The sequence below is a fragment of the Ochotona princeps genome, chromosome 2 (assembly GCF_030435755.1).
Source record: "Ochotona princeps isolate mOchPri1 chromosome 2, mOchPri1.hap1, whole genome shotgun sequence".
NCBI lineage: Eukaryota > Metazoa > Chordata > Mammalia > Lagomorpha > Ochotonidae > Ochotona > Ochotona princeps.
Window position 1 is genome coordinate 93019655 of NC_080833.1, and position 19207 is coordinate 93038861.

Genomic DNA, 19207 nt, shown 5'->3' on the forward strand with positions numbered 1-19207 from the left:
GCCATGCCCTCAGCTGTGTTGGGTGCCTTGGAACATGCTGGGAGAAAACGCAACACAAGCAATGGGGAGTGGAGTAAGAGAGAGAGTTAGGGGACTTTGGACTCCAATTTTCAGTCCTGGTTCCGGACTGCAGGTGGCAGTGTGAATGGCCACTTGCATTCAAACTCTCTGCTAGCCCAAGAACTGTCAGGGTTGCTATTATTTTGTGCGCAGGGTCCCTGGCCTTCCTGTCTCCCCTGCCTTTGGCTACTGTTGACCAGGAAGAAGTTGCACAGGAGGCACATGACAGGCTTCAAGACGCTTTTATTGGAGGAGAAGAAGGAACAGACTCCTGACCAGCCTAGATGTGAGTGTGCCAGGCCGAGGGAAGAGGTAAAATAAATAGGTGGTAGCCAGGAAGGGCTTCCAACACAGCAAGAAGGGGGCACCTTTTGTGTCAACCTCGGGGCCTGCTCCTCCTCATGGCTGTATGAACTGGGGTATGCAATTGGCTGCAATATGGGGACCTGGAAGACAAACGTTCAGGGCTCTCAAGGGTTCGAATCTTCCATCTGGCATGGTCCTGGATCTTGAAGACATGTGTGCTGGTGCCTAAGGAGTTATCTAAGGGAAGAAGAAGATTCAGACGAGGCCGGTGCCAGGAGAGGGAGCCCCAGAGACTCAGGGCATGTCCAGGGGGATCCTAGGGCATCCTCACCCCCAGCGTTCTTCTGACCGCCTCCAGCCTGGCTTGGACTCTTGGGGCCTCCTGTGGACATAGCAGCTGTAGTTCCCCCTGCCGCAGGCGGAGCAGCTGGCCCCCTGTCAGTGAACCAAGGTTCCTCACCGTGCTGGGAACAAAACAGTAGAGCCCTTAGTGGGGTGGTGGGAGGAAGCGGGAGTTGAGCATTGACTGTGTGGGTTTGGAGAGCAGGGCTGCAAGGATAGCATCAGAATAGGGGACATGGACTTGGAGGAGCGGCACATGCTTTTCGGCCCTAACCCAGTGTCTAGAGTGCCAGGCTGGAAGGGAGAAAGTGTTCTGCTGGGAAGTGGGGCTGAGTGGCCAGCGGAGGATCCTCCAGGTTCACAGCCCTCCTCCGGGAACAGGCTACACATCTAAGGCAGCTTCCTAAGCACCCCTCTCCCATCCTCTGCTCAGCTAAAATATGCTAAAATACAGCACACAGGTCACATGGTCTGTCCTGGATCCTGGCTTCCTTGGTTATCATCTGAGTCCCTCACATAGGTGACCCCACCAGCACCTGCCAAGGCTGGCACTCACATGGTGGAGAAGTTCTCGGCCTGCAGCCAAGCTCTGACCTCATCTGGCCTTGAGCTGAGTCGAAGCATTGTTGCCTAGAAGTAGGAGGAGGCTGGAGTCAGGAGTCAGCTCATCTCACAGTCACCCCGGATTCCTCTCTGGGCTCCTATCAGTTCATACATCTCATTCCCCTGGCTTTGTGATCTAGTGGCAGGGGGTCCTGCCTTGTTCTAGGCTCAGATTAGGATTAGCTTGGTACCAGTAAGCAGGCACCAGTAATAGGGATCCGATCCACCCAGGCCTTGTCTCCACCACTCTTTATGGATCCCTCCTCATCCCTGCCTCTGTCTCAAAACCATGGTTTCTGGATAGTTTAGGATGGGTGATACCCGAGGGGGTGACTGGTTCCGGTCCCTGGAGGCCCCCGACTGCAGGGGCTCCAGGATGTTGCTGGGGACGTAGCCCGTCTCTTCTGCCTCATTCTTCACCAGCCACCACCGCTTGCTGTGGTCCAGAACCTGCCAAACATCATGGAGCATCAGTCACCCCAAGCCTCTGCCCAACTAGCCTCTCCTGCCCTGACCGCCCTCCTCCTTGTCTAAGCCACCCTCCTTGTTGGCCTAGACCACCACCCTAGACTACCTGTGGCTCCCACCACCCTCCACCTCTTTCTCCAAGCCCTAAGCCCAGACCTCACCTCCAGCACTTCCCCCTGGACCACAGTCAGCTCCCTTTGGTTCCTGGCTTCAAAATCATACAGGACTTTCATTTTCATGGTGGGCTTGGCAGGTGAGGGGCTGGGGGACTGGAAGCTGGGTGTGTCCTCTGGAGCAAAGTATGAGCTGCCCTCTAACCCAGGGCTTCCACCAGAAGAGACAGAGTCAGGAAGGGCTGCAGACATCCATCGACTCCCAGCCCCTAGCCCCTAGCCCCAGGAGCATCGGCTGTCTGCATCTGCTGCCTGAGCCCTGGTAGTGATTTCATGGTTTCTGTGGGGTCTGAGGACAGGTCAGTGTTAGACAGGGCTTGGGGTGGGGAAGTTCTGCAGACAGGAGGGGACTGAAATGTGGTTAACCTCTGTTGCCCTCTACTTTCAGTCATGGATTTCTGGAGCTATTTGCAGCAGTGGGGTTGTCTTCTGTTGAGTTCTGCTCTGAGCATTTGGTATGGGAACCTGGGGAACCCTGGGAGCCCGGGAGCATACATGGCAGGTCGAGGGTGTGTCTGCACATGCCCAGGGCTGGCTAAGAGAGCCTGGTGCTGGTTGGAGACCCGGCTGCTCCACTTCCAATTCAGCTCCCTGTTAATACTCCTGGGAAAGCAGTGGAGATGGCCCCAAGGCCCTGGGACCCCACACCCATGTGAGAGACTTGGAGGAGGCTCCTGGCTCCTAGCTTTGGACAGGTACAGCAGCCAATTGGGGAGTGAGCCAGTGGACAGAAGAACTCTCTCAGGCCCGGCGCGGTAGCCTAATGGTTGAAGTCCTCGCTTTGAACGCACTGGAAACCTATGGGTGGTGGTTCTAAGCCTGGCTGCTCCATTTCCTATCCTGCTCCCTGCTTGTGGCCTGGGAAAGCAGTTGAGGATTGCCCAAAGCCTTGGGACCTCTGTCCACGTGGGAGACCCAGAGGAAACTCCTGGCTTCTGGCTTTGGATCAGCTAAGCTCCGGCCATTGCAGCCACTTGGACAGTGAATCAGTGGATGGAAGATCTTTCTTTCTGTATCTCCTTCTGTCTGTATATCTGTCTTTCCAATAAAAGTAAATAAATTTTTCTTTTAAAGTATAATAAACACAATAGTTATTTAAAAAAGAAAAAAGACCTCTCAATTTGTAACTGCCTTTCAAATAAATTATATATATATAGACTATATAGAGAGAGACTATATATATATATATATATATATATATATATATATATAGTTTTGAAGAGCCAGCCAGCAGGGTATGAGGAGCAGACAACCAGAGATCCAAAGACTTAGACCCACCCTTCCCTCCCGGTGACCTGTGGTCCCTGTGGAGCCCAGAGCATACCGTAGGATGACAGAGTCCCGGCGTTCAAAGTGTTCCTGGAAGCGATAGAACAGAGAGTGAGCAAGAGCAGGAGGCAGCCCGCACAGAGGCAGGTTGCTATGCTAACAGCCCACAGCCCACAGCCCACAGCCCACAGCCCACAGCCTACTCCCTCCCCTGCTGCATGCTACCTGCTGCCCCACCTCCCCTGACAAATGCAGGCACCCACACAAACCCTCCCACTGCTTAGTCATCCCATGGCCATGGTTGAACTGGGAGGGCAGCAACTAGCCAGAGACCAGGGCTTTGCTTTGGTTGAGCTCCATGCTGAGTGCCCCTTACCTGTAAGGAGGGTTCTGGAAGCTGCCAGCCATCTGAGAACGTGGGTCGGTAGGGTTCTGGCTCCTTGCCTATCCAGTCAGCCCTGGAGGGAAAGGAGCAGATGAGTGGGGCTGTGTCTGCTGTGTCAGATGACAGGCCCAGCCTTGGGGATCTTCAGCCCATGGTGACAGAGCCCCCCTGAGCACCCAGCACAATCACACGGCAGCCCACAGCTGCGAATACACAAATTCCTTGGTGCAAGCCCCCTGGACCAGCCTCTCCTGTACCCACAGAGTGCAGACCTATGTCCTCCACAAGGTCACAATGGACATGTTATCTCCCTGATTGGGGGTTTGCTGTGCCAACCCCCTTGGGGTCTTGTGCAATATTTGTATACTCTCTTTCCTTGTAACTAAATGGAGGGTGGAACATCACCTCCTTGGCAGAGCTGCTCTGGTCCTTGTCCTCCCTCACCTCCTGACCCCGCGGTGTCCCCCAGGGCTATTTGATACTAAAGTGCCTGAAGCAAACAACTTCAAGTCTTTGCACTTCACAACCCCCATGCCCCTCTCCTGCTTAGCATGAGGCAGATGCCAGGGTGTCCCCATGGACACCCTGAGTCCAGCATAGCTGTGAGTGCCCATGAACCCCGACTGCCTTAGATGACTACGTGTGGGTAGCCCCTGAGGTTCTGGGCCTTGAACTGTGATATGAAGTGGCAGGTCCAAAACCCATGGGTTGCTTCATTTTGGTGAGTAGCCTGAGAAAGTGCCTCAAAATCCATTCTTCTGGGACTGGTGTTTGGCATTAGCAGGTAAAACCCCTCACTGCCCACAACACTGACATCTCATTTGGGTGCCTGTTGGAGTCCTGGCTGTTTCACTTCTGATCCAGCTCCCTGCTTCACTGCTTGGGAAAAGCAGCAGAAGATGGCCCAAGTGCTAGGGCTCCTGCAACCACATGGAAGACCTGGATGGAGTTCTTGGATTCTTATTGGGCCATGAAAAGGAGGGATCCCATGATAACTGCCATTTCGGGGATGAAACTTGAGGCCGTTAGGCTAAGTGAAACTAGTCAGAAAAAGGGGAACAGACATGGTCTGGGTCACTCGGAAGATGTAGCTGGGGGATTTCCACAGACAGAACCTAGATTAGAGGGTGCCAGGGGCTGTGGGTCCTGGGGATTCTCCTTTAATAGATACCAAATTTCTGCCTGTGATGATGAAAGAGTTCTGGAAATGGATAATGGCATTGGTCATCAACATTGTTGATGTACTTAGGGTCACTAACTCATGTGCTTAAGATGAAAAGAAGCACAAGTGGCTTGTGCACCTGCAGATGGCTCTGGGTTTGGTTTTGTTTTTTGAAAGATTTATTTATTTTCATTGGAAAGGCAGATATACAGAGAGAAGGAGTCACAGAAATGACCACGCCAGGAATCCCCTCCAGGTCTCCCATGCAGGTGCAGGGTCCCAAGGCCTTGGACTGTCCTTCACTGCTTTCTCAGACCACAAGCAGGGAGCTGGATCGGAACTGGAGCAGCCAGGATGTGAACCAGTGCATATGGGTTCTGGGCACATGCAAGGTGAGGATTTTTAGCCACAGGGCTATTGTGCTGGACCCTGGATGGTTTTGTTCTTAAAAGCCCCTTCTCTCTTGGCTTTTGTCCCTCAGCCCTTTGGATCCTAGTTTGAACCCTCTGTCTCTCTCTTTGCTTTACCACTTTTTCCTTCTGCCCTGCTACATGCGTTTCTGAGGCCATGGCCTCTTCTCTCAGGAAGCGATGCAGCAGATGGTGCTTGTTCCAGACACTCCCAGAGGGGTCTCTGCTAGAGCTGTTGCTCTAACCACCCCTCTTCTGCCCACAGCACCCCTCCCTGTGACCCCCGGAACCCAGAGGAATGTGGCAGTGTCACCTCAGCACAGTGTGCATAGCCTGCCTCGTGCCCTGCTCCCAGGACACCCAGCAGAGTGGCCGCTGGGCCCACCTGCCTGTCCCACAGTGGGCCCAGATCCTCCACCCCTGTCCCTCTTCTCTTAGCCCCCTGTCAATTGGTTGCTAACTCTCAGAGAACTGCTCCATCTGTGGCATGCCTGATGCCAGAGATTCTAATATTCTGAGCTGGACTGAGATCAAGTTTCCACTTTATCCTTGACAGGAGTGACAGGTAGCCACTTCTCCCTTCTCAGGAAGAAGTGCCCTCTTATCTAAGGCTCAAGGCCTTTTCTGAGGAGTTTGTGGCTGGTGATGGTATTTGAGGCTCGACTTGTACTACAACCTGGTGGATCGTGGGGCACATGTGGCTGTGAAGTCAACCCCAGCACTTTGCCATCTTTCTGCTTTGTGTCAGTGCAGGGCCTGGCTACCTCGACTGTCCTGCTTGATGTCCCGAGGCCCCTCACTGCCAACCCAGGCCAGACTTTGTCTTTACTCACCGGCTGGTGCTCCAAGCTGGGCCCAGCTCCTTCCAGAGCTTGCTCTCAGGTGGGCTCAGGCACGACTGCAGCAGGTTGATGGCTTTAGGGGTGAGGAGAGGTGAGGTCACTTGAGCCGCGAGGCCAGCCTCAGGGCACCGGGCCAGAATCTGGGGGAGATGAGGAGCGGTGGTGTTAGGGCCACGGCGAGTGGGTGAGGACCTGGGATCCACAGCTCACAAGGTTGCCTTGTCTCCTGCCAGCCTGCCATCTGCACCAGGCTGCAGCTCCTTCCCACCTGCTTGGGAGCCCTCATGTTCTGGGGGTCGATCCCAGCCCATTGGGTTTTGTGGGGAGGGCAAGGGGTATTGTGTACATCAAGGGCCATGCCTTGGGGTCATGGAAGAGGTTGTGGGGGGGGAGCACATGACAGGCCTGCAGTCTCCCTCTGCCTCTGCTGCCCACTCCTCTTCCAGTCTCCCCTTCTCCCCCTGTTTCCTTCCCACCTCCACCAGGTTCCCACTCCACTCACGGTTTCCAGAGCCTTGAAGAGGATGTGCACAAAGTCGGGGGCACTTGTCTCCTGCAACTCCAGGGCCAGCTTCGCCTGGGGACATGGGGCAGTGTGCCTGTCACTGCCTGCATCCCATGCCACCTTCACTAGGACCCTAGCATCTGTTTTGTCCTGGGCCTGGTTTGGGAGTCCCAAGATGGGCAGAAGCTGGAAGTGGAAAAGGCTTGGCATGGTCTCAGAGCTGCTCAGGAGGGAGCCACATACCAGCAGGTTGAAACTGAACTTGATCTTCTGGAAGCAGTCGATGTACTGTGCCTCTGTCAATTCTGTGGGAGACAGGGCAGAAGTGGGAAGGTCACACATCACCCTGTGAACCTCCCCCATACCCAGCCCATGCACTTGCCCCTAGGCTCTCACCCTCCTCATCCTTGTTGTTTTTCTTCTTCCCAAGCTTCTTCGTCTTCTTCTTACGGTCACTCCTGGCCTTGGCCTCATTCAGCTTCCCCATGAACAGCTCGATGTCGTTGAGGACATGATTCAGCACCTCCTGGGATCCCCAACAACCCATGACCTCAAGGGTGCCACCTAATGGCTCACCGCAGAATTCCCTTTCCCTCCACAAGTTCCAGTCTCTGTTTCAATCTGTGCCTCCTCCTGTCTCCCTCCTCAGCCCATAGCCTGCCCTGGTCATCATGGTGCCCTGGCCTGTGAGAGGGAGAGAGAGAAAGAGAGAAAGAGAGAGAGAGAGCGCGCTGGTGTCTTTGCCCCAGTCCCAAGACCAGGTATGGTTACCTCATCTCTCTCTGGATCCTCAGGGGATGGGGAGCGTCTTGGAGGAGACAGAGTGAAGGTACCAGGCTCTCGGGCACTGGGTCGCCGGAACAAGGGCTCAGGGGACGGGGGCCTGCCTGCAAGCGGAAGAAACAGGAAACCTGGAACATCTGCAATGTTTGATGGAAAGCTTCTCCTTCACCTGCCCCCCCTGTGCCCCAAACTTACTGTACTCTGGCGTCATTTGGCGGGGCTGTTCTGGAAGTGGTCCCCGCTCCAGAGGGGGTGGCTGCTGTACAGGGAGGGGCCTCTGCAGAGAGGACACCCTCCACCTGTCCTGGCCTGGGGGAAGGCTTTCAAATCGGGGTCTGCTGGGAACATAGTTTGGGGACATATCTTAGGCTCTTTCCACACGTCTGGCTCATAGCCTTTCTCCATTCTGATCTCCATATGGCCTGCCCTGGCACCCCTTGCCTCATGTGTCAGACATCCAGGGGCCTCTCAGCTCTCCTAGGGATCTCCAGGCACAATCTGGAGCCCTCTGCACCCTCATCTCTTCCCCTAGCTCCTCCCCAGTGTCAGGCCCAGGTTGGCTGAGCCACAGGCTCCTGGGTGCCCCAAGCTATGGGATCAGGGCTTGCCCTGCCCTCCCTCTCCCACCAACCAAACAAGGTCTGAGCTGTGCAGAGGCTGATTACCTTTGCTGTAGCTCCTCATCAATGGCATGCTGCACACTGATCTTCAGCCGCTCAGCCTGGAGGCAATGACAGTCAGACAGTGGTAGGCCCGTGTGTGTGTGTTAGCACACGTGTATGCCTGTGTGAGTCATTAAACCTTACCCCAGGCCACTCACCCCCATTTCCTGGCACTGGAAGAGCAGGGTGCAGCTGCCCCGTAGGCCCAGCTCCTGCACAGTGATGGACAGGATGGAGTTGTAGGAGCAGGTGTTGAGCGCCACGTCTATGTCCTTGATGCTGTCCAGGCGGTAAGAGTCCAGCTCCTCCTGGGCCAGGCAAAGATGTCAATGGTGAGACCATTAAGAGCCCAGTCTGGCTCCCGGGGACTCCTGACAGGGTTCCCCAAGTCCTCTGGTGGCCTGGGCTAGGGTGCCAGCAATTATGGCTCTGCCTCTGTTCCTGACCTGAGTGTATATGATGTACTATATTGAGAAGTGATGGCTGTTCTGTGGGGGCATGGAAGGTTGAGTTCATGGCCTTGTGTTTACTTTCTGATGCTTGGAGGGTGGGGTGGGATGGGGCTGACCTTGGTCTCAATGTCCAGCAGCTGGAGCCAGCCATCTCGGATCTGCAGGATCAAATCTTGGCTCCACACCCGGCCCTGCGCGTCCATCGCCTGCAGCTTCTGCAGGGCATCCTTGGGCTTCTGGACTCTTTGCGTGTCCAGCTTACATGTCATCAGGTGCTGGGGTGAGAGGAGGAGTCAGGACTGGGAGAAGGCTCAGAGAGGCCATGGATGGGGTCACAGTTGATGGGAGGGGGCGGGGAAGGCAGTAGAGGAGGAAGACGGATTCTGGGTCCCTTGGATATCAACAGCCCTTGGCTCCCAAGAAAGCAATCTCCCAAGACCCATACATGAGGGCCAGTGTAGAAGTGGCCAACCTGCAGAGGGGGTTTGTGAACCTGGGTACCGAGGGCTACACAAGAGGCTTGTATATCCTGGGAGAAGGGAACTCGTGGTTTATAACAATGCAGGCTGAGGGGTTGTAGATGAGGGTCCCCAGCAACAGATGTCATCCAACTCCTATGCATGGGGTGGGCACCTCCATGATTGACCTGGGCTTTCTTTGCTCCCACTGGGACCTCCCTTCTGCTAGCTTGGCCACCCTCCTCACTGGCATGGCGTTTCTGAATCCATACCTTTGCTCATGCTGTTGCCCACGTCCAGATCTCATTTTCACGTCTGCCAATGCCCCCTCCTGGCATCTCGGTCAGAGGAACCAGCTCCCCCCACGCCCTACTCCCCACCTTGGAGGTCCCAATGAGCTGAATGTTGCTGGGCCATTCCCGGCCAGCCTTTTCTTATCCACTCCCTTCTGGGAGGCCTGTCAGCACCCACTAAGGTTCCTTGTCGGAGGTGGGAGACACAGTTGCTGCCTTTCACCCCTCCAATCTCCCTACTACGCCCAGCCCCCTGCTCCTCTTCCTGTGCCTCACTGCCCACTCCCTCAGGATGTTTCCTGTACCTGTCTCCTCTTGCTCTTGTCTGCTCAGCTGAAATGCAGCTGTTGCCCAGCCCCTACCTGGCCCTGCAGCACAGCACTGCGTCTGCCAAGCCCGTGGAACTCCAGAACCTCACCTAACCTCTGTACTTCTCCATCAGAGCCATAACCTCTCAGTTGCCGGAAGCAAGAGGGGGAAGGGAATTGGCAGCCCATCCTAGCATTTCAGCTTGCCTCTTTGGAGCCTGTGCTGTTGTGCACTGGGAGCTTGCCGTGCCAGCCCCACCCTTCCAAGCTGAGCCATCCCTGCCACCCTGGAAGCTCAGGCCCAGACATTGCCCTCCCTGCCCATGGCTGCCTCCCTCCCACGACGCTGCTTCTGGGCACACAGCAACTCCCTGGGACTGCGTGCAGGAACGAGGCGGGAGCCATCAGGCAGGAATGGATGGGATGGTGCAGGTGCTTCCTGGGCCATCTCTGCTGCTTCCTCCATCCCCTAGCCTCCAGGCAGATTTGCTTGGTCAGCCCCAAGGTTCCCGCTCCCTGGCACTCCACTCAAGCCAGTTTGAGGCAGAGACCTGGGTAAGTTGGCTGTGTGTGGGCAGGGCGACGGGTACCTGGGAATATTTGGACCCAGTCAGATACTCACCTCCACCCTGTGCTGCACCAGAGTGGGCTCCGAGGTCAGGCTGTTTGAGTACTCCTTCCGATGTTCTGTGGGACACAGGTGGGAGAAGGCAAGTCAGGAGGGAGAGTCAGGGCAGGCACTCAGTGGGCTCCAGTGGGGAAGAGGCTGGGTGGGAGCTTACCATAGATGGTTCTGCTGCTGGGCCGGGACATGTTGATGTGGTGAGGACGACACCCTAGAACCTATGGCCAGAAGGAGAGAAAACCTTCAGAGCTTGGACAGGCACATGGCATGTGGTGGGTAGGTGGCTGCTGCTCCAATCCAGGCCTCTGTGACTGCCCCCTGCCCCAGCCCTGGCGCCAGGGGCATGAAACTCCACCCTAACTCATAGAGAGGGCCCGGATTCAGCCATCTTCCTTGCCACAGCGAGGATGCATGTCTACCCTCGGCTCAGTCCAGAAACCGGGAGGAAGCTGATGTCCGTGAGTTGGGGACCCTCACAGTATGTATGTATGTGAATGTATGTATGTGTGAGTGTGTCTTCTGGGCATGCACACACAGGAATACATGTATAGTGTGCACATGTATTTGTGTGTATCTGTGCACATGCATGTACATATTCGTGTGTATTGTTATTGTGTACACCTGTGTGCACACATGTGCCTTCAAGGCATTGCTCTGCAGGATCTGTCAGTGATTAGTTCTTCCCTGAATATCTGACTTGGTCACAGCCAACACTGTGTCTCTCCAACTCTTCTGCCCAGGGCACTTTCCAATCCTGGCTTACTGATCACCGCCTCGGAGAAGCCCTCCTTGACCAGTGCCACACTGAGCACAGAAAGCCGCCCTAATTTCATGCTCAAGCTCATTTACTGGTGGCTGACAGTTGTCACTGGAGCTGGTGTTGGGTGCTTGGCACCACATATCCACTTGTCAGCATCACACAGATCCCAGCTCTACTTAGTCGGTACTAAATGCTGTTTGGGAGGGTTTGATCCCCATTAACCCTATTCAGCTCTGGAAACAACCTCCCATGGTGGGCTCTGGTAGGAGCTGCACTTACAGGCTCCAAGAGGGTAGCAGGTCGGGGCCCAAAGTGAAGCCAGAGCAGATAATGGGCCATGACCTGGCCGGCCGCCCCCTCCCCTGCTTTCACCTTTGGCAAGTGCGCCTATGTCACGGCGCTGGACCCCCAAGGGCTCCAAAGCACAGACCTGTGGAAATGGAGCAGATCCCATCCAGTGCCTGTGTGTGTGTATCCATGGGGCAGGGGCGAACGTGCCCGTGTGCCCGTGAACAGAGTATTGGGTTGGTGGGTGTCTCCAGAACACCCTGGGCAAAGTGTCAGAGAGCAGCCCGCGCCTGATCACAGGGACTGTTAGGAAAAGAATGAGGGCCCTGATAAGATGAATCATTGGGGGACAGATGAATCACCGGAGACCAGGGATGAGGCACGTGGCAGAGGCAGCTGTGTCTGCATTCTGCCTGCTGGGAAAGAGGGAGCCTCTTCCTCTCGGATGGGAGGGAGCACGCCCAGGTTTTCCCCCACCCCCAGCTGTGACACCTCCTGCTTCTCCAGGCAGAAGGGAAAATCAGCTCCAGGCTGCTCAGCCTGGCTCCCTGCTACCCTCAATGCCCAGGTGGTCCATGCTGTGGCAACAGGTCAAGGTTGGGAAACAGCAGCTGTTGAAGATCCTGACCATAGGAGAGAGAGGGGCTGCCCTTGGGAGCAGGGGGCAGGGAGGGAAAACCGTGCCAACCCCACTACCCACCCTCCAAATGTGGGACCCTGAATTGAGGGTGAGAGTACCTAGACAGCTTTCTGTCCCCTGGCTCTGCTCCTAGCCCACTAACCAGCACCCCAAGCCCCTTTGTGGTAGATCCTCTGGCTTGGAAATCCACCAGCCCTGGGCTCCCCTGTGGTACCGGTGGTGGTGGCTCTGCTCTCCCGCTTGGGGGTCAGGCTCTTACCTGTGCCTATGTGGTCTGGTGGGTGGTCCTTGGAAGGACTGGTGGCGGCCAGCCCGCCAGCAGTGGCTTCTTCTGCCAGCGGCCCAGACAGTGCAGGTGGCCCAGCAGCTGTGGAGTGGCTGTGGAGGCAGCCACACCCGTGCTCTTTGGACCTTGCCGTGTACGAGGCCTCCCAGGCCACCACCCACCCAATAGCAAATTGGCTTGTGACATGACAGGGCCATTAGAATGGGTGCCCTGAGCTTAACCATCCGCTCCCCTTCTCAGATTCCTTTTCCGAGAGCTTCTGACTGTAGGTGGGGCCCCCTCTTGTCTGTCTGTCTTTTGGTTGCACCTCCTCTGAGGCCCTGGATCAGCACTGGGCACTGGGGGCAGAGGGAGAGAACAGCCTTGGCCCATAGGGTCTGGATTCAGAGCCCAGCATGGCTACTGGGCTGCAGAGAAGCCGCAGGTGCACTGTGTGGGCCCCGGGGGGTGGGGTCTGCGACAAAGCCCAGGAGATCTTGCCCCAGTCCCCACCTTCACTCCTGCCAACACAGCTAGCTGTGGCCTGGAATCCAGGAAGTGGATCCCAGGGACCAGCCTTCCTGGAATGCTGGGACTGGTGTGGGCCCCTGGGGAGTCTGGGGGTAGCTCAGAGGCCCAGTGGGGCCAGCTCCAAGCAGAGGCACTGTGGGCCTCTCCTGGTGTCTCAGCTCCAAGGCCTTACCTCAGCTTCTTGCCACCTCCAGCCCCAGCCCTGGCCCCATCAAGACCAAAGCCATGTTCCCCTTTCCTTCCCCTCAACTCCCAAACTCTAGCTTTTTGGTGCTCAGCTCAGCCTGGCTCCCGCCCACTCTGGCAGGCCAGGTCCTGTCCATGGGCCTCCCCGCTGAGTCACTGTGATCCCAGCAGACACTCCCACCAAGGAACTAAGGGTTGAGGGGGAGCTAGGATTTGAGGCATGGAGGGACCCACGTGCTGAACACAACCTGAGCTCCTTTCCTCCACTAGACAACCCAACCCCTCCCCCACTTCCTGTTCCTGTCTCGGCTAGGGCACCCTCCCCCATCCATCAGCCTCACCTCCTCAACACCTCTACCCAGACCCCCCACAAATCCTTTACCTTTGACCATGGCACAGTCCCTGGCCCATCTACCTCCACTCCTGTTGTTACCAATGGCCTTTCTCATTGCAGACACAGGATCTTTCTTAATGGAATTTTGAAAGACAGGGAGAGAAAGAGTGTGAGGGCTTCCACCCATTGACTTACTCCCTAATGGCTGCAACAGCTGGGGGTTGGACCAAGATAAATCCAGGAGCAGGACAATTCAATCTGGGTGTCCCACGTGGGTGACAGGAGCCCAAGTACAGTAACAGGGTGTGGAGTAGCAAGGAGCTGGAGTGAGGACTGGAGCTGGGACTGGCAGCAGGCCCGAGAAGCGACAATGGCATCGAGCAGTATCTCAGTCTTAGCACTGAACACTTGCGCTTCTTGATGGATGTTTGACCGCCTCTGCCCCAAAGCCATCACTGCGCCAGGTTAACACCCAAAGCCCCCTTGAGTGACAGGTAAGATTTTTCATGAGGTGTACTACTGCCTCTTAGTCCAGGCTTATCACCCCACTCCCTGTCCCTTGTACTTTACACTCGGCTTAGACAACCACCCAGGGTTCCTGAGTCCCTGGTTGGCGGCTGCTTTTTCTTCCTGTAGCACCCATGCTTGGAAACGCCCCCCCCCCACCCCGCCTCCTGATCCGAGGAAAACCCTGCCTGAGGCTGCTGGGCCTGATCCACAGTGGGTTCCTGGATGTGTGGCACACATGTGTCACACTGAGGGGCAAGTCCTCTCCCAGTGGGGTTCCCAGGAGCTGGCCGAGGTTGTGGGTTTAGGAAGGAGAAGGTCTGGTTTGTAAATCAACGCAATATGGCATCCCAGGTGCCAAGACTGACTGTTTTCTGCCTGGGGACATCCTCGCCGAGGTTATGCTGGCCAGCCCTGGAAGGGACCCTGGGATAGTGGGAGCAACAGTCTTAGACTGAGGGACTGAGGATAAACAGCATGACGGGTAGGTGGACATGGCCAGAGAAGGAGGAACGTGTGTGTGTGTGCATGTGTGTGTGTGTTGGGAGCACGTGATACAGGAAGTGTGTGTCTTTGCATGGGGTGTGACTGAGAGGTTGCTGGACATGCTATCAGTTACCAGGCTGCCAGCTGGTTCTCAGTGTATGAAGTCTGGGCTGCTGGAGTAGAGGTAGAGGACAGTGACAGACCCAGGGGCGCAGGTCAGGGGCTGAGTGGCCTGGCCCCAGAAGCAGGGCTAGGTTTCTTGGGAGCTCCAGGCCAGGCCCTGGCTTGTAGTGATGGACTCTCAGGGAAGGAAGTGCCAGAGGCAGGGGTGGCCTGGGCATCAGGGGTTCAGGCTGCCTGCGGCTCATGGACCTGGACCCAGGGAAGTGTCTAACATGAGCCTCTGGACTGCACGGACGAGCAAAGCCTGCACCTGACACAGGATCTCAGTGCCCCTGGCCAGGGGCTGACGCCAAGCCCTGGGCCTTTTGAGGAGGGAGGGGAGTCTTCCCGGACACTGCTGCCCCAACCCTTGATTCCTATGAGTGAGGCAAGGAGCAAACAGGAGAGCTAAGATCAAAAGAGCCCTGATGAGTGACTGGAGGGAAAGATGGTAGTGGGGATGGGAAAGCGTGTGGAGTATGTGGGAAGGGCCGACAAGGCAAGGAAGGACGCTAGTCCCTGGGGACAGAGCGGGGCCTGAGATAGGGTGGACAGAATCCAAAGCACACAGGGACCCCGGGCCATGGCCAGGACCCTAGCTTGTGTCCAAGGACAGAAAAAGACATTGAAGGATTTGAGCAGTAGAGTTGACAGGTTCTGAAGTTGTTACAGACATATCTCTCTAGCTTTGCTTGCTAGAATGGGGTGTGAAGAGAAGAGTGCCAACCTAGGAAGGCCACAGGCAGTTGCCATGGCAATCAGAAAGCCCACCTGGTCCCCATGATGGAGGGCAGTGAGGAGGCGCAGGTGGCAGGGAGGGGACATATTAGGGAGTAGGATGAGGACAGGAGGACTCCAGGAGGGCTCAGGGATGTAGTGTGGATGGACAGTTGGGAGGGACACGCTGACATCCACCAGTTGGGTGGCTGCAAGGCTCTGGCCTGGGAGCTTCTCTGGGTGTTCTGAAAGGCAGTCCCAGGAGAACAGCAGCTGGTGAGAGCAGGTGGACCAGACACTGGCTCCCTGGGGACTTTCACCTGCAGGAAAATGGTTACTCCCTTGCAGGTGCCACAACCCCAACCAGAGCCTGAGGACACACACTGGATGACACTTCCTGGAGTATGACCCAGGCCTGAACTCAGGGCCTTCAGCAACAAGAGCTGTGAGCTTGGAGACCTTGGGGGAAGAGGTGTGTGTGGGAAGACCCCTGACTTGGTGCATCATCAGTGTGTGTGTGTGTGTGTGTGTGTGTGTGTATGTGTGTGTGTGTTGATGCCAAGAGCAAGCCAGCCCTGGAACCGATGAGGCCCACGGCATGAGTAGATGTAGGCCCTGGGACAGTGTGTGTGAAGGTTTTGCTGGCTGTGAGAGAGCTGGTGGTGTGCGGGGGTGTGGGGGGATTAAGGGGAAGGGAAGACTTTGTTCAAATGTGTTGAGGGCGAACCCCACCAGTGCAGAGGCAGAGAAGGGAACTAGGCCACTTGCCCTTCAAGGCCAGCGCAGAGAAGGGGCTGGCTCCCAGGGGGAGGGGAAGGGGGAAGGTAGGCTTGACTTCTGGGGGCTGTGCTGAGGTCCCAGGGTGGATTCACCCAGGGTGGACCCAGGCGGCTCACACCTGCTCGCTCCTGCTCTCTCCAGCTCCACCCCAGCAGACAGAGCAGGGACGCCACTGGCGGAAGGCTGGTCCCCAGGTGATCTTAGCGGGCAGGGCCCAATTCTCACTCTGAATTCAAATGCCCCAGGGGAAGTTTAATCTACTGTGACAAGCCCAAGAGGCCCCTACAAAAGCTAGGTCCTTGTGAAGCAATCTGCCAGCAGTGTACTGCATGCTGGGGGCGGACCCAATGGGAGGGTCCTTCCTGTTGCAGCCACACCCATCCCACACCCTGTGTGTTCCAAACCGGCTTAGTTCGGTTCCCTACAGCGCACGGGTCTGTCCCCTGCTGAGTGCAGGCTTAAGTTTTCCTCGGCCTTCTCTGAAACACAACCTCAAGTAGTAAAGGGCTTCAGACTATCCCTCCTCCCGCCCCTTCCACTGTCGCACCTGAATTCCACCTCCCCAGCGCGGGGCTGCCGTGCTTGGAGGGAGCCATGGAGCTGAGGCTGGGGTGGGGTCTCAGACCCACCCACCTGTTTTCAATGCTCACTCTCATCTTTCAGTCTCCTCACCCGGAACTCAAAGCCAGCACTTAGATCTCTTAAAGTGACTGGGTGGATAGTAGCCTTTGTGTGTGAGGGGAGAAAGAAAACAAGTTGTAAAAATACAAAGTGGGTTGCATTATAACATGCTAAGCCTTGAGCTGCGACTTGGCCATCCCATCTGTGCTCAGGTTCAAGCCCCAGCAGCTCCACTTCGGAACAAGCTCCCTGCTAACGCACCTGGGAAAGCAGCCGAAGCTGCCCAAGTGCTCCCCTGAACCCACGTGGGAGACTCAGAAGAAGCTCTTGGCTCCTGACTTCAGCCTGGCCCAGCTTTGGCCATTGTGGCCATCTGAGGAGTGAACCAGTGGGTGGAAGGAAGATCTCTCTGCCTTTCTCATTCTATAACTCTGTCTTTCAAATAAATAGAATTTAAGAAAGAAAGGAAGGAAGGAAGGAAGGCAGGAAGGAAGCAAGCCAGCAAACACCGCATCTGTGCAGGGGCATGAGGAAGTGAGCCCGGAGTGTGGAGCAGCAGGTGCACCTGCTACGACTGTTGTTCTCTCACTGAGGGGATTTCCCTGCCCTGCACCACAGAGGCCAGAGGTCCCTTTCCCAGGTGTTGATAACATCCTGGCAAGGTTTTCAAAAGCCCTACTTCCGGAAATCTCCCCACAACTTCCCAGAAGAGGAGGAGGGGAGAAGCAACGCAGACGAACATTCAACATCCATAAAAACTCTGAACCCAGGGCAGCGTGGTGCTGCAGGCTAATCTTCTGTCCTGTGGGGCACCGGTGCAGGCCCTGGCTGTTCCACTTCCCATCTAGTTCCCTGCTGATGGCCTGGGAAAGCAGCAAGGATGGCCCAAGTCCCTGCACTAACCCTGCAGACCTGAAAGAAGGTCCTGGCTCCTGGATTCAGACCAGCTGCGTTCTGGTTGTTGCAGCTATTTGGAGAGTGAACCAGTGTGTGGCCTTCTCTTTTTATAAATTTGCCTTTAATGAAATAAATCTTAAAAACAAATAAACAAAAAACTGAGTGCAGACAAGGCTCTCAGCTGTTTCCCAAGATGGCCGCCTGGCCTATCAGGTGTATCCACCCCATGTTTCTTTTCATTAAACTTTGCACCTCGCCGACCACTGACTCACCTCTCTGTCCTTGTTGGAGATCCCCAGAGTGGCCAATCACCTGTGACAGCCTGATTTGGTCTCCACCTTATCGTCCCAGCAGCTGACGTCAGTCCCATGTTCTCAGCTCCCACCCACGTGCCTGTGTACCCCACAGCCTGGGATCCTGGAGCGAGTCTTCACAAGCCTGCTGCCCTCCTTCCTCTAGCTGCTCTGCCTCCCACCCTCATGCTGGTAGCGGTTCTGAGGGAGGAGCTGCCTGCATGCCCCTAGCACCTTGACCTGACAGGCGCTCTTACAGGAGAGAACCCTGACCTTAGCTGTGATTCTGAACGCATCTCATGGGGGAAGCTGGCTGGGGAGCAAAAGCAGGCTGTCTCTAAGGAGGGACACCCGACCTCAGGGAAGGGCCAGCTGGCCCATGCCGAGGGTGTGGGGCAGGTGGGGAGACTGAGGGAGCGGGGCTATTCCTGGTGTGGAAGCTAATGGCTTGCCCTGGCTTGGCTGCCTGCCCTATGTTTGGAGGGAGGGGGCATGGACCCACACAGCCCCTAGTCTCACACTCTCTGTTCCTGCCCTCTGCTCTGTGCCACTCCCCAGCCTCTACCAACTGCCAAGCTCCACTCAATGTGGCCATTCAAATTTATAGGACCAAAAAATAGCCAGCAAAGTTGACCACGCAGCATGCAATGAGAAAGGCAGGTTCCAAGACCCTAAAATGCTGTTAATGCTAAATACACATGCCCATCAGTAAGAAGAGTGAACTCAGGCAGATTGAAACAGAAAAGCACCTGCGAAGCTAATACGGTTCACATCTCAACAGAAACATGGACGTTGTGTGACTCGTGCGCTGGAAGAGGTTCACAATGTGACTTGAGGTAAAGAAAGCTTGCTGTTGGCTGAGCAGGAACGCTCACATTTGGTCCAGGAGAAGTTCTAATTGTGGGAATTCAGACAGAAATAATTCAGTGAGTCAAACTCAAACAGCCTGGCATGAGGAAGGAGGGACACTGGAAAGACCAACCGTGTTTGTCATCTGCAGGTGCAGGATGGGGAGGGGCTGATTTGTGATTGTCCTTTCTCTGTGCCTTTTTATATTTTCCAACTGCTTGACACAGAGCAGGTTGCACCCAACACAAAATGAAGGACAGTTGTTAAAGTAACAAAGTAAGACCAAGGAAGTGACTCCTCCTACAGGCTGGGACTCTATCCTGTCCAGGAGGGCCCATCCAAGGGGACCAGTGTGGAGAGAGGGGGTAGGAAGGCCAGTGGGAGGCTCAGCACCCACACTGTGTGCCACTGGGTCCCCTTGGTGGTCCCTGGGGCCCTGGATTGTGCCCCTGAGAAATCGCAGGCTCCCCTCTGAAGCCATCTGGGGTTTGGGCCTGGGCCAGGCCTTGCCCTGGGCAGCTTTGAGAAGTGCTGGCTTCTCGGAGCTCTAGGGAGGTGTGTGTGTGTGAGTGTGTGCACATATGCGTGTGCCTGCAGGGGGTGCACCTGAGTGTGTGCATGCCTACATAGGTACACCTGTGTGTGTGTGTGTGTGTGTATGTGTATACGGGGTGAACCTGTGTGCATGTGGAAGTGCAGCCTGCATGTGTGCGTGCCTGCATGGGGTACACCTGTGTGTGTGCTTGCACAAGGTGTATCTGTGTTATGTGGGAATGCAGCCTGCA

At 55.9% G+C, this 19207-nt stretch overlaps 1 protein-coding gene and 1 long non-coding RNA gene across 5 annotated transcripts; both read right to left on the reverse strand.

Moving 5' to 3' along the window:
- Positions 1–285: 285 nt before the first annotated feature.
- EPS8L3 (EPS8 like 3) lies at positions 286–10347 on the reverse strand. Of its 4 annotated transcripts, none has more exons than XM_058660015.1 (18): positions 10264–10347; positions 10104–10168; positions 8539–8697; positions 8129–8278; positions 7974–8029; positions 7504–7643; positions 7297–7412; positions 6922–7051; positions 6769–6830; positions 6523–6597; positions 6012–6160; positions 3598–3679; positions 3277–3311; positions 1941–2103; positions 1633–1761; positions 1265–1338; positions 698–830; positions 286–603 (listed from the first exon to the last, which is right to left on the reverse strand). In XM_058660015.1, the coding sequence occupies exons 1-18, from the start codon at positions 10292–10294 to the stop codon at positions 592–594; spliced, it is 1761 nt and encodes a 586-aa protein (XP_058515998.1). In that variant the 5' UTR covers positions 10295–10347; the 3' UTR covers positions 286–591. The 4 variants fall into 4 exon arrangements, with proteins under 4 accessions (XP_058515998.1, XP_058515996.1, XP_058515995.1 ...); XM_058660013.1 differs by having other exon boundaries at positions 6769–6833; positions 6925–7051; positions 7504–7646; XM_058660012.1 differs by having other exon boundaries at positions 7504–7646.
- Positions 10348–11182: 835 nt separating this feature from the next.
- On the reverse strand, positions 11183–17716 carry LOC131479594 (uncharacterized). The gene is made up of 3 exons (XR_009244997.1): positions 17553–17716; positions 12054–12172; positions 11183–11457 (listed from the first exon to the last, which is right to left on the reverse strand). It is a non-coding gene; the product is annotated as an uncharacterized LOC131479594 (long non-coding RNA).
- Positions 17717–19207: the final 1491 nt, after the last annotated feature.